This window comes from Zootoca vivipara, chromosome 8 (genome assembly GCF_963506605.1).
Source record: "Zootoca vivipara chromosome 8, rZooViv1.1, whole genome shotgun sequence".
In the NCBI taxonomy this organism is placed as follows: domain Eukaryota; kingdom Metazoa; phylum Chordata; class Lepidosauria; order Squamata; family Lacertidae; genus Zootoca; species Zootoca vivipara.
Window position 1 is genome coordinate 24,616,371 of NC_083283.1, and position 20,244 is coordinate 24,636,614.

Here is a 20,244-nt window from a genome sequence, read left to right on the forward strand (position 1 = left end):
TGTATTTCAAGGTTGCAAGTTAGATAGATGTTGTTAAGATATTTTTTTTTTTGCGCTGTGGATTTAGTTGAATTTCTATCCTGCCCTTCCTCCAAGGAACTCTGAGCAGAACACAGCATTGCTCCTTTTCACCCTCATAATAGCCTATGATGTAGGATAGGCAAGAGAATGTGACTGGCCAAAGTCAAGCAGTGAGCTTTATGTCTGAATGGCTAATGACTCCATTAATACAAATCACACACACAATTTCTACTGGAGAGGCAGGATTTTTTTTTTATATAGCATCTTGATCACACACAATTAAACATGAGCAACCTTCAGCAAATCTTTACACAGGGCTGGCCCAAGTTACTTTGCTTCCTGAGGTGAATATGAACCTCTCCTCATCCCCAAAACAGAATCTGACCAGCTTAACCATTGGATCTTGGTTCAATCTGGCATTTGGACAAAATGCTCCACTATATTGCAGGGGGCTGGAGTAAGATGACCCAGTACAAGGTAGACCACATGCTACACACACACACACTCAGTCCTCCAACACCTCAGTGCCCCTCACTCACTGTCCGATTGACACCAGTGGGGTGCTTATTCAAGACAGCTGATGTAATGCAATGCATCAGTGCAACGGCACACATATGCATCTTTTTTCTCCCAATGCATTCCTATGGGATTCAACTTACAATTTTTTTTGACTTACGAATGTGCGTTCGGAACGCATTAAATTCGTAAGTAGAGGTACCACTGTAGCTGCTTAATCATAGAATCATAGAATTGGAAGGACCCACAAGTGTCATCTAGTCCAACCCCCTGCAACGTAGGAATCTTATTCCCAATGTGGGCTTCAAACCCATGACTCTTAAAGAGTCCCAATGCTCTACCAACTGAGCGATCCCAGCTGGCTCACGAAGAATGGCCACTCCCCACATCCCCAGCATTTGTTTTGAGGTAACTGCCTCACTCTGCCTCATGGTAGTAGGGTTTCATAACTAACTCAACACAATTTTAAAAAGGTTCTTCATCTAACTTTTTGTGCAAGCAGCACAATATTGCCCCTAACATGATAAGCTAAGGGCTTGGGCTCCACAGCTACTTATTTCCTTACAATACTTGCACATCATTTATCCTTTGATTCACTGCAGATCCAAACTCTTCTTAAAATCCACCAATAAGGGAAAATGTGGCCATTGTTCCGCATGAGGGCATATCAATTTGTTTAGTAACTTGAGTTATTTAACCTCTTATCCGTTTTGGAAAGACCTTGTAGGTAGTTGTATGCTTGCAGTTCCTTCCGTATTAAAGAAAGGTGCAATTGCTCAATTATCGGTTAGCTAGCTTGAGGGGGGGGGCATGTTTAATATATTTGCTAGTCAGTTGTGGGCTCCACCAGCTTGTGTGCAAGCAACTAGTAGTGACCAGCAACTTACTGCACCCACTCTTCAGGTCTTTCCTCTAGTCAACTCCAAAAACAACAACAACAACAACAACAACAACCATAGAATTGTGGAATGAGAATTGAGTAAACAAGGTGGAAAGGAAGTGTGCCAACTCTGAATTGGGTTTTTTCTGGGACAGCAGTAGGGAAATCATAGGGCCCATCTTCCTTTCAAGGCTGCCATTTCTAGCCACACTTATCTGGGAGTAAGTGTCACTGTGGGGCAGTTGGGGATGGACCATAGCTCAGTGATAGAGCATTTGCCTTGGATGCAGGAAGTCCCAGGTTCAATCCCTGATGCCCCTAGGCAGGGCTGGAGAAAAGCTGCTACCTGAAAATCTGCCAGTCAGAGTAGACAATACTAAGATGGACACATGGTTTGGCTCAGAGCAAGGCAGATTTCTGTGTTCCTGTTTTGTTGAAGTGATGCCTCTACAGCAGCAACACCCACTCTGCTGGCTTTACTTGCACGCAGACACACAAATGCCATGGCCATGGAGCTTTGAAACAGCAGAAAAGCAGTCTGAAGCCATCTCCTATCTTCCTTAGGCACACGTGGGTGAAGAAGTAGACTTTTTCATGCTCCTTCTGCGGTGACTCAGCTTTCCCTCCCCTCCCAAAAAAAGCCCAGCCCAGCCCTGAAGAGAAATGGAGCGTCTTCTTAGCACTTCTCCCCCTTGTAACCTGCATGCACCCGATTCCCACGACCCAGCCTGGATCCACCTTGCAGAAAGAAGGCCCTGGGCAAACGCCTCGTGGCGACGGCCGGCTTACCTGTCTCAGAGCTTGCTCCAGCTGCGGGGCGAGCGTCAGGTGGTCCTCGGTGAGGCCGGTTTCCTCTTTGCACTCGTCCGTCAGCTCCAAGTGATCGGGCCCGATCAACTCCTCATGCAGATTTCCCAACTCCATGGAATTAAGGGAGGGGTCGGGGAGAAGAAGGGAAGGCAAAAGGAAGAGATAAACCCAAGGTCTGCCCTGCAGGCATTCCCAGATAAGACAGACCAAGCTGGTTGCTGGTAAACCGGATCTAACCTGGGCCAACGCCGGGCTCTTTAACCCATGTAGGCCCAGCCTCTGGAAATCAAGGCCCTCGTTTCTTCAAGCGTTTGTTTACACTGCGGCTGCTTATCTGGGAGAGTAAGGAAGGGTTTGCTTCCGAGTAGACACGTGCAGGCCGGTTCCGTCGGGTTTCTGAGTCCCCCAGGGAGCGCAGGGCACAAATCGAGACTTGCTTTCAAGCTCCTTGGCAGTCATGGGGAGCACGCGGAGAGTTTACACGCGGCCCGGCCGAGATTCGAAGTCGGGGTTCGCAGCGTTCTAACGCCAGGCTGGCTCCAGCAGCGCCGCGCCGGGCCTGAACAACCCCTCGAGCACACTGCTTAAGCCGGAAGGGTTTATTGGGGGCAGTCTAGTTTCTTTTCAAACACCTTTACGGTCAAAATCCATGCACATATTTTTTTATTTAAAAAAAAACCACCACCCCACTAACAACTCAAGAGGTAAATCCCACGGAATCCAATTGGATTTACTCCCAAATAAGCGTGCACTGGATGGGAGCTGGGCTGCGTCCACACATTTAAAGCATCCCCCCCCCCACCACGCAAATAAAGGAATCCTGGGAACAGAAGTTTAAGGATGTTGGGGAGCTCGGTGAGAGGTGAACTGCAGTTCCCAATGGGTTTTTTTGGGGGGAGAGGGTATTAAATAGATGGTGTACACACAACCTTATTTCCTTCCAACCCACCTCGGTTTTGCCGGGGACACAAAAGTTCCTGCCCACACTTCTTAGCGCAGAAAACAAAAAAGAAAGAAAGCGGAGTACCTTCTTATTGGCCAGATCCACCACCTTCCACAGCAGCTGGATCAACTCTCTCTCATCCGAGCCCAGCCGAGCCCCGTTGGCTCCGGCGGTGGTCCCGAACAGGATGACCAGGTAGCCCGGAGACGTCGTCATGCCGACGGGGATGAGCCCCACAGAGGGAGGGGCGGGAAGAAGGACCTTCACCAAACTTTTGGCAAAACCAGCCCAGCCAGCCCCCAACCCAGCCACCCCCCAAGCCGCCCTCCTCCTGTCCTGTGCAGGGAAGCAATACTACCCCCTTTCCAACCCTACACCTCCAGCCACCTCAGCTCTCCCTCAGTCCCTGCCCCACACCTGCATTTAGGAGAGCGGGGGCGTGGGGGGAGGCGCCTGCCCCACGCGGCCTCTTTTTGTAGCTTAATTGCAACAGGAGCCAATTCCACAGCGCAGGGAGGGCAACACCCCTGCGAGGCGCGCAAATGGCTGCGGGCCGGGGCTGTTTGGGGATGTGGCTGTACCTGCCCCCTCCTCCGCCCCACGTGGTGCAGGTGAGAGAGACACACCTGAGGAAGGCCGCCCATTGGCTTCTCTCCCCGCAAGGGACGTGGCAACCGGGCGGGGGAGGAGGCGAGGGCGGGTCAGGGGAGCAGGCCGAGGGGCTTTAACCTAGGGACGGAGATTGCGCCGAGGTGAGGCGCCAGGGGACACCTGCTTGAGACGAAGGCGCACGCGATCGTGAGTCTGGAAGTCCCGGAAAAGGCTGACCGGCTCACTTCCACGGCAGAGCCTTTTTCTTTATTTCTTTGTATAGAGCTGCAAAATAAAGAAAGAGTGTGGTGTAGTGGTAAGAGTGTTGGGCAAGGACTAGAGGGGATACTGGTTTGTTTTGCTTTATTGTGTATTTCGCATTCTCATTTTGTGTTTTCCTTTTGTGAACCGGCCTGGGATTTTCTGAAGATAAATAAAAACATATTATTAATAGGACCTGGGAGACAAAAGGGCATGAAACTCACTGGGTCATCTTGGACCAGTCACTCTCAGCCTGCCTAACCGACCTCAGAGGGTTGTTGTGAAAATAAATTGGGGAGAACTATGCCACCTTGAGCGCCTTGGAAGAATGGTGGGATATAAATGCAAGTAGTAGTAGTAGTAATTAGCAAAACATTAATAACAACAGTAAGCCATCACGGGCATTGTTCAAAGCATTTCACACGCGTTACCTGGTTGTGATCCTTCCAACAACAGGTAGGTCAGCGTTCTTCCTCATATGGATGAGTGTTTGAAGGCTGGGGTGGGGTTGTTTAGGACCCACCCGGTGATTCATGGCAGAAGTAACATATACACCAGCCACTAGCTGTCTATGACTAGCCTACTAATAAAGGTTATTTGGCTGCAGTGCCTTGTTCATTTATTTGGGAAGGAGCCCAGTGAGGCCTACTTCCAAGTAAACAGGCACAAGGTCAGGCTTCTTGTTTGGGTGCCAAGGATAACGGAAGGACATGTACAAGGGAACATACCGAGTGGTGTCAGAAAATGGAATCTGAAAGGATGGCAGAGATCGGACAAACAGAGAAGAGGCGACACGCCCAGGTTGGTGAGGATCGGGAAAACAATATAGTCAAGTAACGTTAAAGGACCTGGGCATGTTTAGCTGAAAAATATGAAGGGGAGAAGCAACAACTGCCTCCAAATATATGAAGGGCTGTTGTGCAAAAAAAAGTTGGAGCATAGGCTAGTTCCCTGTTGAATCTGGGACCTTCTGCACACAAAGAATGTGCTCTGTGTCCTCTGCGGCTATGGTTCCCCCCCCCCAGCCCACCCCAACAACAACAATAGGCTATATGTACGGATCTATCCGTTAGAGATAAATATTCCTCCTTCCGACGATTAGACCCATTGGTCTGACCAAGTTTCATCTTCATAGGATCGTAGAGTTGGAAGGGACCCGAGGGTCATCTAGTCCAACCCCTTGCAATACATAAATCTCAGCTAGAGCATCCATGACAGCTGGCTTATCCAACCTCTGCTTTAAAACCTCCAAAGTAGGAGAGTCTACAACCTCCCGAGGGAGACTGTTCCGCGCTGTTGAACAGCTCTTACTTTCAGAAAGTGTTTTCCCTCCCATATGTTTAGTCGGAATCTCCTTTCTTGTAACTTGAACCCATGGGTTCCAGTCCTACACTCCTTAAGATACAGTATTTGCAAATGGCTATCATCTCTCCTCTCAGCGCTCCTCGTAAGGCTTGGTTTTCATAACCTTGAAGGATATGATCTGTCCCCCTCCCAACTGCTACTACTCCCCCCCTTAAAAAAAAGTCTATGGGGAGGGGAATATTGCATTGCAGGGGGTTGGGCGAGATTACCTTCGGGGTTCCTTACAACTCTGGGAATTCTATGGTTCTTTTAACTCTGCCCTTGAGATGCCCTGCACTCCGGGTTATGGAAAGACCGGTTCATCAGCGGTGGGGAAAAGGTCAATTCCTGGGTGCAGCGGGGAAACCAGCAGCTCCTTTCAGGATCACCTGGCTTGGTGCGCCCAAGATCTCTAGAATTTGGATCGCGCGCTCCCTCGTTCGGTGGACACTACACCCCGCTGCCGCCCTAGTGTTTCTTAAGCTGGAGTCCCTTGCTAGTGTTGGGCTGCAACTCCCACACTCCCTAGCTAGCAGTACCAGCGGGCAGGCTTGATAGGAGCCGTCCAACAACAGCAAGGGACCCAAAAGGACCTCCAAGAAGCCATCCGGCTTTATAGAATGATTTTCAATAAGCTGGAAATAGTTCCTCTGTGGCAGCTTTTGCAGCCCAAGAAAACGCCCACTGGGCCCGAAGCTGCCGAAATAAAAGACTGGAGATTAATAACAGCTGTCCCGTGGGTAGCGTTGGTTTCCTGCGATTTGACAGGCTGCAAGCAGTTTGAAGAGTCCGCCATGGGCGCAGCTGCCTTCCCAAATCAAGTAGATAAACAAGAATACTTAACTAAAACTAGAAATGATAGAAAGATTTTGACAGTTTTTTCCCAAGTGCTTGAGGTCAAAAGAAAATAATTCAAAACAACTGTTGCCAAGACATTTAATTCCGAATCTGCTAGACAGTGAGAATGGTGACCATGGGGTTGAGAAACCGAATGGACTGGGACAGATGGACATCCCCAAACTTCGGCCCTCCAGATGTTTTAGACTACAATTCCCATCTTCCCCGACCACTGGTCCTGTTAGCTTGGGATAATGGGAGTTGTAGGCCAAAACATATGGAGGGCCGCAGTTTGGGGGTGCCTGGTCACTGAGCAAATCTATAGCATACTTACCAGGAAGTAAGTCTCAATAAGCTGCTCTCTTCATTAAGAGTGCGTCCCTGTGACTGATTTTTCAGGAACACGTGTGGAATTGGGAAGCATTTCTTTGCACATTTCCTAGAGGAAGGAAACTCCATTTATCACAGCGGGACTGACTTCTGAGCAAGGAAGTTGTTACAGTTAAATCCCTATTTCCTCCAAAAAGCTCAAGGTGGCGTACGATATTCTTCCACAACGCTGAGAAGGTAGATTAGCACAACTATTCCCAAATCACACATTGAGATTAATGGCCAAGTGCAGATTTGAATCCTGGTCTCCAAGGTTCCAATTCTTCGACCCCACTACAAGAGCCTTATGTTCACACCTTGGGAGCTACTTCCGAATTAAGCGTGGTTTCTTATTTTTATAGAAGGCTGGATAGTAGCACTGTTCTCTGGGCGGCTTAATGAAGCATAAAATGACAAAACATAAATTGAGAACACACAGTGCCCTAAAACAGATGGCTGGCCGACGGCCGTCTATCATGTATGATCCACTTGCGATTCCTGCATCGCAGGGGGTTGGACTAAAGGACCCTTAGGGGTCCCTTCCAACTCTCCTATTCTTTGCTTCTGTAAAAACAACCCCAAATCCTGAGAACTTGCAGTGCAATCCTACTCAAAGGTTAAGTCCCTTTGAGTTTAACAGGGTTTACTCCCAATAAAGTGGGCATAGGATTTCAGCCTTAGAATACCCACTATTGAACTGAATGCGGGTTTACAGTCCCATCCCATTGTGTGTGTTTGTTTGCTCAAAAGTCGCTTTGAGTCGCCCTGGCAAAAAAGCGACTAATAAATGTACTGTAATATTATTAATAGTTCCAGCCGCTTATTCGGAAACAATGGAGAAGGGTTACATGCAGCAGGTTTTCCAGGTTCAATTCCCAACATCCCCAAGTAGATCTGCAGAAACCCCGGAGAAACCCTGCCAGTCTGGGCGCATCTCTAGATCGATCCATTGCTCTGACTCGGAATAAGGCAGGTTGTTTTTTTTTTGTTTATAGGGAATGGCAAGGCGGAGACAAGTTAGACAAACAACTTGGCGCGGTAGGTCTCTTTCCACTTGATGATGGCGCAAGAGTTTTTTTTTTTGTTTTTTTTGCGGAGTGCCTGAGATTTGCGCGCTGCAGACTTACCACAGCAGAGCGCAAAACAAAACCAGGAAAAGGCGAGGGCGGAGGAAGAGAGTATTTTGCGTGGGAATAGTCTTGCCCCCTGTGGTCTGTTTCAAGACAGGGTTGCTGGCTTATATATATACAGTATTTCCTTTTCAAGTTAATACGGAGCGGGAGCACACTGTCCCCTTTTTTCTTTTAAGGGGTGGTGGCGGTGCGTGCTTTGGCGACTGATTTCAGACAGATGCCATTTTCATAGACTCTCACAGTGTGCTCTTTATATTGGAGCTCTTCGGTGGCTCTCCTACTTGCTGATGCGATTTCCAGAAGAAAGGAGCCGCGAGTCGCGAGCCTTCCATGCGCATACCATCCTAGTCCGATTCCACTTTTTAGCCTTTTATCAGCTCAGCTCCATCCTGCCGCCCTCCCGCTCTCTGCAAAAAAAAAAAAAAAGGTTGGAGAAGCAGTTGCTGCAAAGTCGTGCGCGCAGTTCCGGGCGGGCAGCTGCCTGCCTGCAGGAAGCAGTGCCCGAGCAGGAGCTTTGTGGCGCCGCCGGACTGGGCGATCAGGTTTGGGAGGAGCGAGCCGCCGCGCTCGGAATTAACATGCTCAGCGTTACCAGTACTCCCCGCCCTCTTTTTCAGGGCAAATGATTTCTCACCGTAAGCAACAATCGGGGACACACATACACACACACGGGGGAAATATCATCAGTCATTCCTGGCAATTCTTGGCCGTCTGCACGCAGCGGCTGCGGGCGAACTGTCTCTGCACCGGCTGCCATTCATAAAATTTTTTACCAACATCTCTTCTCAATGGAACATTTTGAGTCTGCGCACTGCACTGCAGTTCGCTCGCCTGCGAGGTTGCGTGTGGGAGGTTGCTTCGGATTCGAAGAGCTCCTTCTTAGCCTCTGGCCAGAGTAGCCGTGCCAAAAGGGGGTGGCTGCGGGGAAGAGAGACACAGAGCAATCTTATCTACTCAGAAGTGAGTCACACAGGTATCTCTGTTGGGCCTCTGGGAGTTAGGGAGAATCCCGATGTAGCAATATTTATGGCATTGACATTTCTTCCTTCAAGGCAAGGGTAGCCATTCCTATGTTATAGGGCCCCTAACTCCCATCAGCGTCCGCCGGCATGGCCAAGGTCAGGCATGACGGAGTATGGTCTTGGTGGATCCATGTTTCTGCCCCCAAAGCACAAGATATGTGATTTATACCGTTCAGTCCTCCGAGACAGATGTGGTCTGTGATCTAATGGTAGGTTTTTGGGGGTGGGGGTGGATGGTATATTTTGTAAATAATTATTATGTGAATTCGAGAGGACACATTTTTTAAATCCTGGATGTGACTTCTACCAGATCCTCTAACAAGTACAGGCTGGCTTATAAGCAGTAGTGTATGGTTGTAAATAAATGTTTATCACATCATAGTTTGCCTGCGATGTGGCGCTCTTTTTATTGTCAACGTTCAATGATTTGAGGATTATAGAATTACTTTCAGCAAGTCTACGCACATTCAGAAGCAGGTATCGCTGTTTACTCAGACACAAGTATGCACAGGAGCGTAGTTTGATCCTATGCAGTATCAGTTGAAGCAATTCTCACTGTTTAAAGGAGCGTACTCCCAGGAGCGGATTCAATGCAACTTCATTTTGAGACCCACCCCCCGCAATTAAGTGGCATATACATTTTATGAAACAAACGAACAAATTTGTAGGGTAGAGCTGTTGCGCCTTTAATAAATGTGTGAAAGAGGGAATTTCAGCAGGTGTAGCAGCATAACAAGCCACACCTACTGAAATCCCCTCTAACACACAATTATTAAAGGTGCAGGAGTTTTGTTCCTCTTCACCCAACTTCCGCAGCTGGACACCCTGTTTACTCGGAAGGCACTCTCCCTGTACCAAATGCTTCTTACTCCCAAGTAAGGCTGCAGAGGTCTAAACCCCGATCCCACGTAGAAAGATTACTCAGAAACAACGCACTTGATTAATGGGGATCATTCCCAAGTAAGGGCACATTGCATACCACGCCTTAACCGCACCCCCCCCACACAACTACTGTACATGGCCTTTGCTTCTCCAAAAAGCACGTTGTGCAGCTGAGAAGCATCTATTTTCTGAACGGCTGGAAAGAAGCTTAGTGCGCATGCGCCCCCTGCTCCGCTGCATGCCATTCCTCCTTGTCTCCGGAAGTGCTTCTCGTGTCAGGCGAGGTGCTTCCGCCGAAGGAAAATGGCGGCGGACACAACAACGGAGCTTCTGTTTTTAGACACTTTCAAGCACCAGAGCACAGAGGTAACGGGGGAGGCGAGGGCCGATTCCTTCTGTTTGACGGGCGCCCAAAGAGGACGGGCATAGTGGAGTTTTAGTCTTTTTTGCTCCAGGGACGAGGGTTGATTTTATGCGGAGGGGTCGGACCCTTGGGGCGGGGCTAGAGCCCCTTTCCTCTCTCTGGCCCCACAAAGGAAACTGGTCATCGTGCATCGAGAGTAGTGACAGCTCTGACCCGTTTCGTTCTTTAGTAGGTGCACCTGCGTCTTCGTATAGAAGTTCACACGCATGTACAGATGTAAACATTTTTCTTTTTTTGGGGGGAGGGGTTCGACTATAGGAATGGGATGCCTTACCTTTAGTAAAAATAAAAAGCCTGTCAGTTGTCTAGGTGTTGTTTAATCTTAAATACCTGCTACTCTGTGGCAATTACTAACATCGATTATAACCCATGATAACACACTCTGAATATTGTTGGATTCCAAGTTATGCCAGCCCAACCGATGTAGCCAGTAGTGGGAGGAAATGGGAGTTGCAGTTCGGTAGCATCAGGAGGGCCATAGTTCCCCACCCCTGGGATAGAAAAAGCCAGTAGAAGTGGGAGTAACAGCAATAGTTTAAGTCGAAACAATCATGGGCTAATTGGAGATCTTAAGTATGTGCAGCCTTACTGACAATTTGTATTGCCCTGTTTGTATGTTATTATGTAGAGGAGATTATTGATGAGGTTAAAAACCCTTAATGTATAGAGCCATCAAAGTCCAGTACTACGTGCTTTCCAAGCAGCTGAATTATCTGCATGTTGTTGTAGCTGTGCTTCTGATGCCCCCTGCCTTGACATGGGAATCTGGCCCAGCACTTTTTTCTCCTGCGCTAGTAGGTTGGGTAAAACAAATCTTTTAAGTCTCTTAAGTTGTGAGATACTGTGAAAAGTAGAATGCATCTTCTGTCTTTGTCTTTCTCTACTCAAATCTGCCGAAAGCATAAGTATGCAATGCAGTAGACTATATGGCTTGGTGAGAGATAGGGAGCAGGTAGAGTCCCTTCTATTCCCTGTGTGTGATATCATTTGTGTCTGTGAAAATGGTAATACAGGTGAGGTGGGCTGAATTCTGAATTATTGTTTGTGCTGTTGCACCTAACTACACAAACACTAGCATTAATTTGTCAAATTTAGTTACCTGCGAACTGCTGGAAACCATTTTCAAATATTTTCTCATACATATCCGGTACACTTATGCATGCCTCTTTTTTTTGGAGTAAGGGGAGTCTATGCATGCCAAATGACCCATATGTTGGGTTAGGAATATTTATTTGGATTTCAGTACATTTCATCATGCAAGTATAACCAGATGTATGCTGCAATTGTTTATACTGTATTATATTTTGCCTCTTGACCTTTACCCACTAAGACACTTGCTCACTCAACAAATGTGGAGCATGTGAAGTTGCTACTTGTGCTTAAAGTGAAATATTCATTAGATGGACTGTAGTGTTCTTAAACTTTTGAAGACCAGATGGAAGATGCTTGTGAAAATGCTGACTGGAGCTAATGGGAGCTGAAGCCAAGCAACATCTGGGCTTGGGGAAGGCTGGGGTATATATACGGTATGCTTACATATAGCAGAGGCCTGCATTCCTTTTCACCCTCCAAGCTGAATACAGCTTGCCATGTATCTTATCAGGTACAGTACATGTATCTATCATTTGTATTATGCCTTCCCACCAAATGGTGCTCAAGGCACCAAAAATATGCCATTTTGGGGGCAAGTAGGAAACAAGAAGGTTAGGGAGTCACTAGTGGGTTGTGTTTGACTTCATAGGCCACAAATGTATTAATTTAGAAAAAAATATTCTGTGCTTCCCTTCAATAAAATTCCTCAGTGTGGTGTACAATACAGTAATAGAAGAGCAAAACAAACAAAAAAACCAGCAGAAGTTGTAGACTTTTTTATTCCCTTCTTAAAATGACTTATCTTTAATAAATATTAAAACAATTTGCCTAATAGCCATTTGAACTGAAATGCTTTACTGAGCATAAAATAAGATGGGCACATTTCAGTCCTGTAAAATAGTGATATTTCCAGCCTGAGCTCCGTTTGCATGAACAATACAACCCTGAGCATATTTACTCAGATGTAAGTACTTTTTAGGATGGCAGCCTCAGGAATTGGTGAAAGGCTTCCTCTGGTAACATTTAATGGTTACTTTTTTACCTGGATCATCTGTAGCCAGATGTAGCTTTATAAAGGCATGCTATGGCCATTGAATGTGCATTTAAATACTGATAGGTGACTGAGTCATTGTGTGAAGCTTTAAATCTTCATGCTTTTCTTGTTCTTTTACTACCGTGTTTCATACTAATATCATGCAGCTTTCCTTTTGTTATGGCCAAGTACCAGGCTTTCTGCATATACACCTTCTGTCTTGCTTTCCCCTCTTTCCTGTAGCACATTGCAAACTTTTTCTGTATTCCTCAGTTCCTGTTGGATCATTGTCTATTCTGTCTTTCTGTTCATCCAATCAAACTCTTGGTTCATCATCTCTTCCTGCACCTCAGTTACCTGATGTCAGAATATAGCTTTCTGTCTTTTTGATAACATTGAACATTCATTTTTTAACAGCAATGTTTGATTGGCCCAATCCCATAGTAGTTGTGAATATTCCATGACATCCCAGCAGCCCAGATAATGCCTTAGGCTGTGGTTTTGTGAAGTGAGTGAAAGAGAGTTTAGAGACTTATTGTATATAAAAATAATATAGCAATGCATATCAGTATGGGATGCATGCTGTTAAAATACTCATTAAAAAGGTAGGCAACTATTAATATAACAAAAGCAAAATTAATTTTTACTCTTCAAAAGCCGCACTCAGTGGCTGAATGTCACCTCTGAATTTTATTTTTTTATGTCCTTGCCTGTCGCAAATGGTAAGCAGCATGGTGTGGGTGGCACTTGTCAGGAAAAGTGGGTGGATACAGCTGTCATATCATTGCTGGCCTTTTAGACAATTTATGGGTGCTGTGCCATGTATTTTAACCTTCATGAATTTTGTTCACTTTGTTTTTGTTTTTGATAGCAAAGTAGTAATGTAGATGTGGTTCGCTTTCCATGCGTGGTTTACATCAATGAAGTACGTGTCATCCCTCCAGGAGTAAGAGCTCATTCTAACTTACCTGAAAACAGAGCTTATGGGTAAGTGCAAATTGATTAATTGAGTTCTTTATTTAGAATATAGACACCCTGCTTTCTAGCACCTAGAGCCTCTCAAAGTAAATTAAACAAAGGCTTACATAATATTCTCAAAGTCAAACTCAAATTTGGTACAGGAACAAAAATTACATGGTGTACATATGGGGCCTGGAGTATCCAGGCTCTCATTCTTGTTCTTCTGTGGTGTCATACCAGGCAGTCGCTCCCCCAATGTCATCTGAAGCAAGGAGGTGATTTGTATCTCACTGAGTCCTATGATAAAGGCAAGCTTTCCCTTGTTGGCAATTCCCATTTGCCAAGTAATAGCTCCATCTGAGGCAAGGGAGTTGGGCCGAGCAGCTGGAACTTGCTCAGCACATAGTGAAACTAGTCTTCCTTTTCTGGAAGTTAGCAGCTACCTACCAGTGGTTATTTGAACAGCATTTTAAATTTGGAAAGTATTTTGTTATGTTCTCCTTCCCAACAACTCTGTAGCTCCCATTATAGAGATGTGGAAGAAACTTTCCCTTGGCCACAGAATGACGGAAAGACTTGAACTTGGGTCTCCCAGATCCATCCAGCACTATCTCCTGGAATCAGCCTTTTCGAAAGCTTAGGACAGTATGAGAACTCAGAGAGGGATCTAGATTGCGTCAAGACAGTGTCCATAGCCAGAATGCCAGGGTCATTTGACCCCGATGAACTGGTGAGTGGATTTGTGCAATCCTAATACAAGGCTAGCACAAAGCTGGAAAGTTCGTTTAGTTTGAAGTGAATTGGCAAACCATAGCTTGGAGACAGTTTTGGTTAGCTCCAACCCTTATTTGCCCTGTTGGGGTATTATGTCGAAGTAGGATTAGAACAAATCAGGAAAAGGAAGTAAGAAGTGTGCTCACCCACGTCTTCCCATGGTGGCAGTTTTCTGTCCCTCTTTCCCAAAAGTTACTTCCAAGGTTTGGGGAATCCCTTTAGAATCCCTTTAGTATTGAGCGTGGTGAAAGGGGATGTGGTTTTGCAGCGGGGGGTTGATGGAAACCAGGATCTTTATTGACTCCAAGCATTTATGATCATTTACCAAATCTGTGCAGTGTCAAATAGCACATGTGTGATGGAGGTGCAGTCACAGATCTGCACGCCTCTTACATATGTGATGAGCTCGTCTGAAATTACAAATGTGATGGTTAAGATAGTGTGTGTGTGTGGGGGGGAAGTATAACAATGTATGATTTACCTTTGGATTCAACAATGCTAGGTTTATTAGATAATGGCTTGATGAGATGTCATGATAACTATTGGATTGAGAATGAGCTGTGTGCTTCCTCATTACCCTTCTCCACCTCCACTTGAGTTGTGGCTTATTAATTTTATAGTCAAATACTATTAAAAAGCTCCCCACTTCTTTACTTCTTGCAGATTGTGGCTATATGATAATTGGTATTTTAAGGCTTGATTATCTTGTTTATTGTAGTCCTGTAAAATAATTTTTTACACTTTGGCTTTCTTCTCAGTGAAACATCTCCTCACACATTTCAGTTAGACCTGTTTTTCAACAATGTCAGCAAACCAAGTGCCCCTGTATTTGACAGGCTGGGAAGGTAAGCATTTATATAATTCTTTCATAATCTTGGTGCTATTGTAAGACTTAACCAGGGCTAAGGCAAGCCGTGTAAGCCTGGCTACTAGTTTCCCTGTGTCTTGTTTATGAAGAAAACAGTTGAAGTAAATGAAAATGTAGGCTTTGAGTTTCTCTATTCTGCTACTAAATATAAAAATAGATAATTGTCATTCTCATTAGATATTGCTTGAAAAAAGTACCATTGTGAATCTGGTTGTAAAATATGTTGGTGCAGTTTCTTTGAACCTTAACAAATATGTCTATTTCAACAGCCTGGAGTATGATGAGAACTCTTCAATAATTTTCAGACCTAATGCCAAGGTAACAATCACTTATAAATTCTGAGATTGACCCTTCTAGTGACAACTGTACAGCGAGAGCCTGGTAACCTCTACACTGGGCTGTGTTGTGATGGGATGTTCTTGGGGTACTTTTGAAGACTTCTCAGAAAGCTTCATTAGTGCAAAACATAGTTGCTAGGTTTTTCACTAGGGCCAACTATAGAGAGCATCTCTCAACAGTTCTCAAACATGCATACCAGTGCCTAGTCTGTTTCCAAGAGCAGTTTAGAGTGCTGGTTGTTACCTATCTGAAGGACTGCCATCTACCTCATGAACCTGCCTCAGTCCTTTGAGTCTCCTCATCAGAGTCCCACAATCATTTGAAATAAGGAGGTGGTGAGCAGAGCAAGTGCCTTCTCAGTCTTGGAGGATCACATTTGGAATGCCCTTCCCCAGAGGTGCTCACCTGGTTCCCACTCTCTATTAAAAACAAAGTGCCATCTAATAAATGCTCTAGGGAGAGGTATGATTAGCTTTAGTCCATTGTGCGATGCAGTGCAGGCCATCTGAAGCCCATTAGAAACATTTGGTCTGAGTGGGCCAAGTGCACATGGTAGGGGGACCAGCATTTATGTAGCCAGATGCTGTCTCACGTGTGTGTGTGTTAGAGAACCTGTGCATGTAGGCCAGCCATGGGGAACCTCTGGCTCACAAGCAGAAGGTGACCTTTAAGTCCTCTCTATCTGACCCATGGGACTCTCATCAAGTCACATTCCTCTGTCCAGCCCATGCCCCTCACATCACAGCTCACTGTCTTTCTTTTTTTTAAAAAAGCTGAGGCTTTCAAAACTATTACAGGAGTCTGTGCCTCATGTGTTTGCAAAGTGCATTTATATCTACTGTAACATAATAAAAAAATTCCTTCCAGCAGCACCTTAGAGACCACTAAGTTTGTCAATGACAAACTTAGTTGGTCTCTAAGGTGCTGCTGGAAGGAATTTTTTTATTTTGTTTTGACTATGTCAGACCAACACGGCTACCTACCTGTAACTAGAACTACTGTAAGTGAAATATAACAATGACATAGCTGGAACTATATTACATTGCAAATGTATACTGGTCCTGTTCTTGTAGGGTAGGTGCAGCAAGTTAAAGGTTTATCTTTGTTTCTTTTATGTTCTCTCTCATTTAAAAAACAGGTCAACACTGACGGATTAGTTCTGAGAGGCTGGTACAACTGCTTGACACTTGCAATATATGGCACTGTTGACAGAGTAATAAGCCATGATAGGGACTCTCCCCCTCCGCCGCCACCGCCGCCACCCCCTCCTCAGCAACAAGCAGCTTTGAAAAGAACTCCGAAACCTGGTAAGCATTCCAAAATGAATCCAATTAAAATTCTTTTTTTCTTTTAAAAGAAATGCAAATAGAAGGAAGTGATTCCCCCCCCACCCGCATAGAAGTTAAATAATCTACGTCTAAAACGTTTGTGTCTCATTACTTCTTTCAGCTGAAGTTTTTGTCTGTGATCTGTAAGTTAATGCATGCACCACTACAGTTTTTTACTGAGTGGTTCATTTTCAGCAACTTCCCACAGGCTTCCCACGAATTTATTTATCTTTATTTATAAGCTCATTTATATGCTTTTTTTTTACAGCTGATGGAGAGAAAGAGGATCAGTTTAATGGCAGTCCTCCACGACCACAGCCTAGAGGCCCAAGAACTCCACCTGGCCCCCCTCCTCCTGATGATGATGAAGATGAGCCAATGCCCGTATCAGGTATTTTGGAACTTAACTTTCTTTCCATTTCTTTCTCACTTGTGTCCAGATGCATGCATAATTTAAGTGAGGAGAAAGTGTTGCTGTTTTTCTAGTAAGTATATTTTCCAGCTGCAACTGAATTCACCACTGGGAAGTAGCAGTTGTGACAGGTGCATTTATTAGGCTGCTCCATACGGGAGAATTGGCAAACATCTGTGCAGTATTGGTCCATGGAGGCTAACCTTGCCTTAAAACTACAAAACCAAAGCAGCAGTTTATTAGTGTCCTAGCTTGAAGATTTAAATTGTATGGAAAATACACAGAATTCTCTTAGCAGAACATTAAATTATACCATGGGTATTATTTGTTTAGCTTTTGTTGTTGTCTGCTTTCTCTTTGAAAAAGACAGTTGTTTAAATTAATTTTGCTGTGGATTACATTATTTCCAGTGGTTGGGGAGAAAGATGACGTCGTTGATCACAGAGAGGATTACTTTGAGCCCATATCTCCTGATCGAACATCCGTTCACCAGGAGGGTCCATATTCTGATGAAGCAGAAGTGGAAGAAGACCAGCCCGAAGAAGTGGATGATGAAGAGGGGGTGGATGTTGAGGAGGAGGAGGAAGATGAAGAGGATGACGATGGTCAAACAGTAGAGAGCATTCCAGAAGATGAAGAAGAGGATGAAGAGGAGGAGGAGGAGGAGGATGAAGAAGAGGATGTTGAAGAAGAGGAGGAGGGTGAAGGTAGGCAAATACAGAAACTGAGGACTGAGTTGCACGTGCATACATGTTCTTTCATCACTTCATCACAGAACAGTTGATTTTCAGCTGAATGTGTGAACTGTCCCTATTGAAAAATATTGAGTAGTGTTCAAGCTTTACTGATAATAGGTCTATTGAAGTTAATGCACCTAATGTCATGTTCATTAATTTCATTTGGTTTACCTTGAGTAAAATCACCGATTGTTTGATTTGACCGGGGTATGCAAACGTTCTGAGTTACTTAACCTGTGTCAGTCAGTTTACGCCAGTTGTCACTAGAAGCTAATAATGATAAGTGTTCTGTGTGTGTGATCTGGTCCTGAGACAGTGGAATATATGTAGTATTTTTTTGGGGGGGGGGAAGCCAAGCACTTCAGAGGACACTAGGGAAGGTTTTGTGGCGTATAGGTTTTCTACCTTTTCTATCAAAATATTATTTGTGCTATAACTGCAGTTGCGAGTCATTGTCTTTTCATGTTTGTGGTCCTTGTTGATGGGCATGGTCTGACATACAGTAACACGAGAGATTGTGGAACTCCCTTCATTAGGAGATATGACTGCCTCCCTTACTCATGAGTTTTAGACATCAATTTAAACACTTCTCCATATGAGGGAGGTGCAAAGCGTGGTTACACAAAAGGAGAGTTTTTCAGTGGTGGGCCCCCTTTTCGAAATACTCTCCCTAGGGAAACTTTCCTGGTATCATCAGCTTTTGGGTGATAGATGCTTCTGTTTGCTAGACTTTTGGTGCTTCAGTTAGTCTCTGTTGTGCTGCTTATCTTTTAGTGGGGTACAGCAGGGCTAATCCTCAGATGAGCATTTTAAGTGTTTTGTATTGTACATTGTTTTTCAGTTTGACTTTTAATTCATTTAAATTATTCGTATTTTATCTTGTTGCTTTAATACTTTTTTGTATAAAGTGACTAACAAATACTACAAATAATCTTTTCATACAATCCTTTGGGTGAGGACTGTTAGCTGGATATGGTGGTTTGAATGTTACTGGGGAATGGATTGAGTGGTTTCCTTATATTTTAGTCTGACTGTATTGTGGTATTCACCACTTCAAGATCCTACGAGATAGAGGGTGGTCTTAAAATAAATAAAAACCAAGCTTAAGAATTTTCCTTGTGGAGATAATCTAATTATATGGTACAATTATATATTTCTATTGTTAGTTGATACCTTTTGGTCTTGTGTGTGAGTGCTTAGCTGATGGGTTGGCAAGGCATCCTGCAAATGTTTTACTGCTGGGGCTCCCATGTTTATGAGCAAAAGGGGAGAAGATGGTTTATTTTTCAAAGCTGTAGTTAATGGATGTGTGTAATTTGTTGCTTATTTTGGTTCAATGGATTCAACAAGATAATTTTAAAACTTTTCTTTTCAGGGGATGATGGTTATGAGCAGATTTCAAGTGATGAAGATGGAATTGCTGACTTGGAACGTGAGACGTTTAAGTACCCAAGCTTTGACATTGAGTACACTGCTGAGGATCTAGCCAGAGTGCCACCTGTGACCTATGATCCTTTTGATAGGGAACTTGGGCCTCTTCTGTACTTTAGCTGTCCCTACAAGACTACTTTTGAAACAGAAGTTGCTAAGATGAAAGATCAAGATCCAGACAAGGAAAATTCAGGGGCAGTTGAGACCTCTACTAAATTGACTGAACTCCTAGAATTATATCAGGAGGAGAGGGGTGCAAAGTGGGTCACTGCTCTGGAAGAAATTCCAAGTTTAATAGTCAAAGGGCTTAGCTACTTGCAGTTAAAGGACCCAAAACAAGATTATATAAGCCAGTTGGTTGACTGGACAATGCAGTCATTAAACCTACAGGTAGCCCTGAGACAGCCGATTGCTTTGAATGTCCGTCAGCTTAAAGCTGGGACAAAACTTGTCTCCTCGCTGGCAGAATGTGGAACTCGAGGGATAACGGGCCTGTTGCAAGCAGGAGTAATTAATTCTCTATTTGAACTGCTCTTTGCGGATCACGTCTCTTCTTCTCTTAAACTCAATGCTTTCAAAGCTTTGGATAGTGTTGTTAGCATGACTGAAGGAATGGAGGCATTTTTGAGGAGCGGCTCAGAGGTGCATGAAAAAAGTGGTTACCAGAGACTACTGGAGCTCATCCTGCTGGATCAGACCGTAAGGGTCGTCACTGCCTGCTCTGCAATTTTACAGAAATGCCACTTCTACGAGGTTTTGTCCGAGGTCAAAAAGTTTGCTGACCACTTAGCGGAATATCCTCCATCTCTTCCTAATCACACTGAGCCTGAGCAGGATACGGACACTGGACTTGAAAGGGGTAGCCAGGAATATGAAAATGATGTGGACACTCCAATGGATATGGACAATCTTTTGGAGTCCTCCAGTATGAGTGAAGGAGAAGTGGAGAAACTCATTAACCTTTTGGATGAGATCTTGCATTTGATGGAGACTGCCCCTCACACTATGATCCAGCCACCAGTGAAATCTTTTCCAACAACAGCACGTATTACGGGGCCACCAGAAAGGGACGACCCTTTCCCAGTGCTCTTCAGGTGAGTGGCCTTACTTTTTTATATGTTCCAATTTGTTTGCTTTCTGCCACTTGGTTGTTGACACAAGTACTTGCAATGCATGTTATGTGTGCTACTTAATAAGGGTCTTTCAATGTTGGGAGATGTTTCAGCCTAGATTGTTG

General features: G+C 44.8%; 2 protein-coding genes across 6 annotated transcripts in view; one reads left to right on the top strand and one right to left on the bottom strand.

Moving 5' to 3' along the window:
- Positions 1-3,732, bottom strand: part of ESRP1 (epithelial splicing regulatory protein 1) — a 43,476-nt gene extending 39,744 nt beyond the window's left edge. For all 4 annotated transcript variants that reach the window (XM_035126447.2, XM_035126446.2, XM_035126445.2 and 1 more), the window contains exons 1-2: positions 3,255-3,732; positions 2,207-2,335 (exon numbers count right to left, since the gene is read on the bottom strand). In XM_035126447.2, the coding sequence (XP_034982338.1) occupies positions 2,207-2,335; positions 3,255-3,386 (261 nt within the window). In that variant the 5' untranslated portion in view covers positions 3,387-3,732. The remainder of the gene's footprint in view (positions 1-2,206; positions 2,336-3,254) is intronic.
- Positions 3,733-9,888: 6,156 nt separating this feature from the next.
- Positions 9,889-20,244, top strand: part of VIRMA (vir like m6A methyltransferase associated) — a 29,824-nt gene continuing 19,468 nt past the window's right edge. Inside the window, exons 1-8 of one of the 2 annotated variants that reach the window (XM_035126437.2) lie at positions 9,889-9,975; positions 13,030-13,145; positions 14,651-14,737; positions 15,030-15,078; positions 16,238-16,406; positions 16,696-16,818; positions 17,250-17,546; positions 18,952-20,101. In XM_035126437.2, coding sequence (XP_034982328.2) covers positions 9,913-9,975; positions 13,030-13,145; positions 14,651-14,737; positions 15,030-15,078; positions 16,238-16,406; positions 16,696-16,818; positions 17,250-17,546; positions 18,952-20,101 — 2,054 coding nt within the window. In that variant the 5' untranslated portion in view covers positions 9,889-9,912. The remainder of the gene's footprint in view (positions 9,976-13,029; positions 13,146-14,650; positions 14,738-15,029; positions 15,079-16,237; positions 16,407-16,695; positions 16,819-17,249; positions 17,547-18,951; positions 20,102-20,244) is intronic. The other variant, XM_035126438.2, reaches the window with a different exon arrangement.